General features: G+C 49.6%; 1 protein-coding gene and 1 long non-coding RNA gene across 8 annotated transcripts; one reads left to right on the top strand and one right to left on the bottom strand.

Annotated features, from left to right (window-relative positions):
- Positions 1 to 547: 547 nt before the first annotated feature.
- LOC139838098 (UDP-glycosyltransferase 1-like) lies at positions 548 to 1,468 on the bottom strand (the record flags this gene model as incomplete). The annotated part of the gene is made up of 1 exon (XM_071827449.1): positions 548 to 1,468. A coding segment is annotated over one exon (807 nt), but the record flags the coding sequence as incomplete, so codon positions are not given.
- Positions 1,469 to 1,500: 32 nt separating this feature from the next.
- Positions 1,501 to 7,914, top strand: LOC127343475 (uncharacterized). 7 transcript variants are annotated; one of them, XR_011755743.1, is made up of 9 exons: positions 1,501 to 1,927; positions 2,605 to 2,893; positions 3,493 to 3,628; positions 4,337 to 4,501; positions 4,998 to 5,285; positions 5,425 to 5,497; positions 5,622 to 5,761; positions 7,344 to 7,464; positions 7,575 to 7,914. It is a non-coding gene; the product is annotated as an uncharacterized lncRNA (long non-coding RNA). The 7 variants fall into 7 exon arrangements; XR_007877276.2 differs by lacking the exon at positions 4,337 to 4,501 and having other exon boundaries at positions 1,506 to 1,927; positions 4,998 to 5,134; XR_007877275.2 differs by lacking the exon at positions 4,337 to 4,501 and having other exon boundaries at positions 1,507 to 1,927; positions 2,609 to 2,893.
- Positions 7,915 to 8,261: the final 347 nt, after the last annotated feature.

The following is an 8,261-nucleotide window of genomic DNA, read 5'->3' on the forward strand; positions in this document are numbered from 1 at the left end:
TCTTTAAGCCCATGTTGATCACAAGCGAGGAGAAGCGTGGAGGCCATCTTCGACCAAAGGGACAGGAAGCAGGCATGCTGGGCTGTGCGTGACTATGGGACAAATAGGGGTGACGTGAGATTAGTGTGAAATCATGTTTAGCGATATGTGATCAATACTAATGTCGTAAAATTGATGTTGTTTAAATTTTGGGGTTTTCACAATTTTGCATTAGCTTTAATAGCTTTATCACTCCTTTCATCATATTAAATCGCGAGTAAGACAGTGTGAGTGATTCAAGCACTTGATCCGTGCAGAACCAAAAATCGCGAGTCTTTGTTTTAAATCAACATTCTTGATTTTGCTCACATTCTAGCATCGCTTTCGTTATCCAATAAATCTGATCGCCTGCTAGGTTCTGAAACAGAGTTTACAACGCCTTTATTATAACACAGCTTATAATGAATTTTGTCGCAAAGTCAGTTTGTTCAAGATTTGCAGGTTCTAGTATGATTTCTATTCCAGCTGAGCGAATTTGAGACTGGCATGCTAGAGATGCTGTTACACAAAAGAACGGAACTGAAATCACCCTGAAATCGCACGTTAACAATTGGAGACGATGTTGCAATAACCATGTCTCTCGTCTGTCCTGCACAAGTGAGTATGCCCATTTCGGTGCATCTCAAGCATGAACCCACACATCCACCAGGCCCGCCAACGTTGCCTCTGACTCCCCTCCCTCGGGCAGAGCGTCGTTGGCCTGCCGCATCGCCGCAAGAGTGCGCTCCCGGAGCACCCTCCCGCCCTCCGAGTCCATCACCCACCTGACTTTTGTGGTAACTTCATCGGCCTCCACGAGCTCCTTGTCGTACCCTTCCATCGCGACGGCCAGCCTCATCTCCTGCTCCAAGAACACCACGTTCATCTTCTGCTCCGCGTAGAGCGGCCACGCCAGCATTGGCACGCCCGCCATGACCGACTCGAGCACCGAGTTCCAGCCGCAGTGTGTCACGAAGCATCCCACGGCGTCGTGCGCCAGCACGTCGCGCTGCGGCGCCCACGACTTGACGACGAGCCCCCTGCCCTTGGTCCGGTCCAGGAAACCCTTGGGGAGGAGCGCGTCGAAGTCCGGCTCCGCTGGCTTCTCGAACTTGGTCTTCGCCGAGTCTTTCTCGCTGGGCGGGCTCCGCACGACCCACAGGAACCTCTGGCCGCTGGCCTCCAGCCCGGCCGCCACCTCCCTGGTCTGTTTGGCGCTGAAACGTCCGAGGCTGCCGAAGCAGAGGAACACCACGCTTGCTTTGGGCTGCGTGTCCAACCACGCAAGGCACTCGTCGCCGCGCTTCACGCCCACCTCCTCCGATTTGATCAGCGGCCCGATGCAGTAGATTGGAGGCGTCGAGAGACCGGGTGGTCTGCTTGGCCCAAATTGGAGGCACTCGTGGCGGTGCTTCACGCTCACGTCCTCCGACTTGATCAGCAGCTCGATGCTCTGAAGTAGGATCGCGCGTGAAGCTGTGGGTGCGAGTCTCCGTTTCGTCCGCTGCGTGTGTCACGTTCCTCGCTGCTACCGATCGGGCGAAACGGAGTCTCCATCGATGGAGAGTCACGCGTCCCACTTACAATACAATCAAGAAAAAAACAAAAATTGTGGCCAACGAAAGAAACCCTAACATCATCTCCCTCTCCGCTCCACACCAAACAGGCGGCGGCGGCGATCCTCTTTCGCCCATCCGACGCCGTCGCGGCGGCCTTGATCGCCGGCGCGCGCGTGCATCCGTGCGCGCCGCTCCGTCCACCTCGCCTGCCCGCGTCGCGTCGCGCGCGCCCCGGACCAGCTACCAGCCTACCACGACATGTTCCTTCGATCTGCCGGCGGTGGCCGCCAGATCCCCCCCGTCCTTGCGTGCTCATCCACCACGCCGCTCCGCCCACGAAGAACCGCACGGTGAGGAACCTCCCCTCTTCACTCTCTTTTCCCAAACCTACAACCCAACGAATCTGGTCTTGGTTAATTTGATTATAGTGATTGTTGCAGTTTAGCAGGTTCTTGCTCTGTTTCACTCTAGTCGATTTTATATGATCAATATGTGTTTTTGCATGCCTTGATTTTATAGGCACTGTTTGGTATGTTAGACATTAGTTCTCCTGCTGTCATTTGTGTATATGTAACCTAAGACCTTTTCATCATGCTGGTTACAATTCGATTTCCTTTGGAAGATTAGTATGTTGAGTTGCTGAAATACTAGTAGTATTGCCACATATATAGGTAATGACAGCATTACATTTTTGCGAAGTGTTATCTTTTTGTTACTTCTTCGAGTGATGTTGCAGCCTGTTCAGGTTGGGGCTGCCTCTGAGAAGAAGCAGCTTTATGGCCATGCATCCATACAAGCTGTGACCCACTTAAGTTTACTCACCATTTAGTTTGTGACACCTGATTGCCTCATTCGTGTTTTTTCTGTTCAATGTTATTTGCTGGAGAGAGAAATTAAGACAATGGGCTACACGACACATTTATCATGTCCTGGACGTTGATTATGTGATGTCAGTGCATGTTCCTTATATGCCTGCAGGAAAGCCTTTATTATATCTCACAGTTGTGGTGTTTTTGTGTGCATGAAGCAAGCCCCCAACCATGCTGCTGAAGGCCAAAGGACCTGACCCCTAACATCTCCCTCTCCGCTCCACACCAAACAGGCGGCGGCGATCCTCTTTCGCCCATCCGACGCCGTCGCGGCAGCCTTGATCTCCGTCGACCTTGCCTGCCTGCGTCGCGCGCGCCCCGGAGCAGCGCACGCAGCTAGCCAGCTACCAGCCTACAACGAAATGCTCCTTCTGCCGGCGGTGGCCGCCAGATCCCCGTCCTTGCGTGCTCATCCACCTCGTCGCTCCGCCCACGAAGAACCGCACGGTGAGGAACCTCCAATCTTCACTCTCTTTCCCCAAACCTAGCACCCAACGAATCGAATCAAACCCAGTTTGGCCGGACATTGTAGGAATTGGTCTCCTCTTTTTCGGTCGACTACCTCTTTCTTATCTACACTCATGCAACATTACAGGAATCAGTTGTCCCTGTTGACGCGACCTGTTATTCCTCTGTTTCGATATAGCTACTTACTCGCGAGTTCCTTCTATGTACAATGCGCTACACTGCTGCTAGCTTTATTATACACCGCCATGTGCCAACAAAAAGATAGAGAGAGAGTGAACTATATTGCTCTGCCCATTTCGGTTCCGAGTTAGTGGAAATCTCTTCCACCCAATGTACTTCGACCACACTGGTTTAGGGGTTTGAACCATGCTTCAAATGTTTGCTGCTAACATATAATAATTCGACCTTCTCAAATTTCATAATCATCATTCTAAACCTTTACAATGCTTGTAATAATCATGTAGCTGCAACTATGCTTGTGGTGAGGTCGCACATCTTGAGCCTTTTTTTTTAATCTAACCGCAACTATAAGCTTCCCAGTTTTTACACTACATATGAGCTGATCCAATTTTGCCCAGGCTACGCTCCTGTTCCGGTGGTGTCCTGCTTGTTGTGGTGTTGCTGATGGCACTGCCAGCTTCCGTGAAGCCGAGCTGCTGACCCTGTTTTCTTAAACTGGGAACTTTCCTACATCACCGAGCCCCCCATCGGAAGGTCTCTCTCTCTCTCTCTGGACAGCGCCATATCTGCTTGTGTCAAAATGAATTTCATTTTGTTTACTACCTTGCTGTCATGGTTTTAAAAGCGTCGCCTAGGCGTCGCCTAAGCGACGCTTAAGCGTCAGAGCGCTCCAGGAGGTCAAGGCGTCGACGTCGCCTTCGTTTCCTGTCCAAGGCGTCCAGAGGCGTCTCTGAGGCGTCCAGAGGCGTCGCCTAGGCGCAAAAATCTCCGCCTTCCTCGCTTCTGGACGCCTCGGTCAGGTCGAGCGGGAAACTGCGATGGCGGGAGGGAAAACTGAAATTGGCGGTCATGGGAGGGAAATTGGGGGCCAGGGATGGGGAAAGAGAGGGAAGAGAGAGAGGGGAACATGCCAGGGGAATCGATTGGGAGAGAAGAGAGAGAGGAGGGAGCTCCTCTCACGCGGCCTCCCCAGCTCCGGCCAAGCTTGTGGCTGCCTCTCCGCCCGGCCTCCTCCTCCTCCTCCTCCTTGCCCCATGGAGACGGGAGAGGCGGCGGTCGCTGCGACGGGAGAGCCGGCGGTCAGCGATGGGAGAGCCAGGAGAGCCGGCGGCGCTAACAGTGGAGGACGACGTGCTCGTGTGCGCTGTTCCTGGGATCGCTAGGGTTAGGCTTTAGATAGTTAGTTGGGTTTTTTGGGCTGAAAGGGGCTTTTGGGCTGAAAGAGGACGACGTCTTGGACAGGAAACGAAGGCGACGTCGACAGGAAACGAAGGCTTCAACTTCCAGCTTCAACTTCAACAGAGGCGTCGCCTTGCAACGCGCCTTAGGCGCCTATGCGTCCAGGCGCCCCCCCATCGCCTTGGGACGCCTTGGCGCCTTTAAAACCATGCTTGCTGTGATGTAAAGGTGCTCCATCTCTGATCAATATCCAGGCGTGTTCTGGTTGCATCATATGTGTTTTTGCATGTCTTGATTGGTCTGATACGTTAGACACTGGTCTTGGTTAATTTGATTCTAGTGATTGTTGCAGTTTAGCAGGTTCTTGTACGTACAATGTGGTACAATGCTGCTAGGTTTATACACCACCATGTGCGGAAAAAAATGAGACCTAGCTATATTGCTCAGCCCATTTCTGTTTCGATTGAGTGGCATTCTTCCACCCAAGGCATTTCGAGCACACTGATTTAGGGGATTTAACCATGGTTCAAATGTTTGCTGCTAACATATAATATTCGACCTTCTCAAATTTCATAATGATTCAAAACCTTTACCGTGCTTGTAATAATCATGTAACTGCAATTATGCTTGTCGCGGGGTCACACGTCAGCACGCTTTTCATGGTACTGCAGTTATACGCTTCCGAGTTTATATACCACATCGGAGCTGATTCAGTTTTGCCCAGGTTACGCTCCTGTTCTTGTCGTGGTGCTGCTGTCCGCCGGACCTCCTAATGGCACTGCCAGCGTCTGTGTTGCTGAGTTTTGCCCCTGTTTTCTTCTACTAGGACGACTCGTACAGCACTGCGACCCCCACTGGAAGGTCCCTCCTCTCTCAGCTACTATTTTTTTTCTTGACTGTGCCATGTATGCTTTCAGTTTTGCATACTACAATGCTGGGATGTAAAGATATTCCATCTCCGACTCATATGCAAGCGTGTTCTGGCTGCATCATATGTTGATTTGATATGATAGTAAGTTATCTTTCAGCCTTCACACGTAGAGTTTGAGTTGCCATTGTACTTGTCTGTTCAGTCATGAGCTGTTCTAAATTTTCTGCATTTACTTGGTCCTCAATTGCTCTCTGAAGAAGCTTACAATTTTCTCATGCAGTGTGGCCCATGCTTATATTTTCATATGCTGCTGGACCCAACAGTTGAAGGACCCCTCTTTGGTTCTTTTTCTTGTAAGCATCTAAATTTGACAATTTGTAGCACCTCACATGTACTGTTTAGGCATTTGCCTTGCTGTTCCTTTGTGTTCTCCATTACTAAGACTCTGATCTGTTTGTTTGATCGTTGGGTGGCAAGGTTTAACTGGAGCACATTCTGGTGTTGTGGTTGTGCCCAAAGGTGGTGCTGCTATTCCCCGGAGCTCCTGATGGCGCTGCTAGCGTTCGTGAAGCCGAGCTGCCCCTGTTTTCTTACATCACCACGTCACTCATCGGAAGGTCTCTCTCTCTCTCTCTCTCTCTCTCTCTCTCTCTCTCTCTCTCTATGGACTGCGCCATGTATGCTTTTGTCGAAATGAGGTTCTATCTTTCTGTGATGTATAGGTGCATGCCTTGATTGGTCTGGTACATTAGACACTTCTCTTGGTTAATTTGATTCTAGTGTTGTTGCAGTTTAGCAGGTTCTTGCTCTATTCTGCTCTACGAAGTACTCCCTCCGATCCGGAAAAAGTGTCTGGCGGTTAATACAAATACATTTTACAAAAAAACCCTTGTAAAATCAGAAAAACGTGGATCCTCTGCTGGTTAAGTGGTTATCGAGTTTGTCGGTGAGAGACGGCGACCATCCTACTGAGGGAGGAGTGAGGAGGGGTGTCCAGGTCCGGCGCGGGCCGCGGCGCCGGCGAGGCCTAGCCACAGCCATTCCTCCTCCAGCCTCGTTGCCCTTGACGTGTTGCAGTTGCAGGAACCTGAGCCGCCAGAGATTCGTCGACAGAACTGAGGCGCGGGGAAGGAAGGTCTGCCGGCGACAGTGGAGGTCTTGGGCGGCCCACGAGGAAGGGCGGGGATGGGGCAGGTCGGCCGGATTGGAGTTAGATCTTGTTGGGGTGGATGTACAGAGAGATAGAGAGATTGGGGAACGAGAACGAAGGAGATGGCTGGGTCGCGTGCGTCTCCTACTCTCTTCGCTTTTTTTTCCAACCATCTGGTGAGAGAAGAGGATAAGGTGTACCGCGGGTTGAGGAAAAATGAAACACGAGGTTGTTTTTGAAAACTGTCCAATCCGACTCTTTTTTGGGATCGGAGGGAGTAGTTGATTTGGTATGATTGGCTACTCTTGTGGTTTTATTTATGCATAAAATCATTGACAGGTTGAACTGATCAATTGATAGCATAATATTGATGATTCGCTCCTTAGTCATTGGTAGGGTTTCAGTTAGTTGATGGTCATTTTGCTCCATCTTGACTGCATGTTGATCATGTGCTTGCCTATATGGCCCTGTTCAGTATGTTAGACATTAGTTCTACTGCTGTCATTTGTGTCTATGCAACCTGAGACCTTTTCCTCATGCTGGTTACAGTTCAATTTCCTTTGGAAGTTTAGTTTGCTGAGTGGCTGAAATATGTGCTAGTATTACTGCCACATATATAGGTAATGACATCATTTCATTTTTGCAAAGTGTTTACTTTTTTGGTACTTCTTCAACTGATGTTGCAGCCTGTTTGTTATTTGTAAGATTCAGCATGCTGTTATGCATCGCCTAAACAACATAGTTGGTTCAGGTTTGAGCTGCCTCTGAGAAGATGCAGCTTTGTGGCCATGCATCCATACAAGCTGTGACCCACTTAAATTTACTCACCATTTAGTTTGTCACAACGGAGTGCCTCATTCGTGTTTTTGCTGTGCAATGTTATTTGCTTGAGAGAGAAATTGAGACAATGGGCTACACCACACATTTATCATGACCTGGACGTTGATTATGTGATGTCATAGGTTCAACATTAGTGTGCATGTTCCTTCTTTGCCTGCAGTCAAGCCTTTGTTATATCTCATAGTTGTGGTGTTTTTGTGTGCACGAAGCAAGCCCCCAAGCATGTTGCTGAAGGCCAAAGGAGTTGACCTTGAGGCTTCCGCTAGCATCGTGGTGAGGGCTGAGGAGATCGATGAATGCGAAGATGAAGTGGCTGTTGTCACCAACATGGTATGAACCATCTCATCTCCTGGGAATAGCAGCATTGTTCTTTTCCCTCTATATGCCTTGTACCTACCTTCCTATATGCTGGTAATAAGAAGGATCCGCTGCTGCTGCAGATGCTAGGGTCGTGACCGCGGGGACATGCAAAATGGAGGAGAAGCAGATAGATAGATGACCTGGGCAGGCGATAAGCTGACGGTGATGGAAGTCGGGCTTGTGCAATGTGTGAGCTGCCAAAGGTTTCAGATTCGATTGAATCTTGTAGTGCAGCAAGCATGTGTTGTATGTAACCTAAGAGTCGATTTTGGAAACTTTGGTCGATGTTCATTGTGTAGTGTCGTGGGATATCTGTTTGGTTTTAGGTGTCTGTTATTATTTTGAATGTCACGTTAAGGTGTGCTGTTTGCACTTTGGACGTCGTTTTTGAGATTTATATATTGTTTGATTGACGTGTGATCTGGATGTCCGAGAAAAAGCAATGGCCACGCCAAAGCTTCGAGTTTTTATCTACGTGTTTGGAAGGAATTGGCTTTCGCGTGTGTCTCGCGTCCATCCTATTTATTGACGTGTCGGTGCAATCCGGAAGCGGAAACGGCTCGTTGAACAAGAAAAAGGAGCAGCTCGCCCGCCGGGTAATTAATCCATCTGTTAGAAATGCAAAATGAAATCGGTCCATGCATCGTGGATTAGTTAATTTCCTTGGGCTAGGTAAACCCAACGAGAGCGTCGCCAAGGAAGGAATCCTTCCCATGTTTCGGAGAAAAAGAAACAACGACAATCACGGCGCGCAGGTGCATTAATTC

This window comes from Lolium perenne, chromosome 3 (assembly GCF_019359855.2).
Source record: "Lolium perenne isolate Kyuss_39 chromosome 3, Kyuss_2.0, whole genome shotgun sequence".
In the NCBI taxonomy this organism is placed as follows: Eukaryota; Viridiplantae; Streptophyta; class Magnoliopsida; order Poales; family Poaceae; genus Lolium; species Lolium perenne.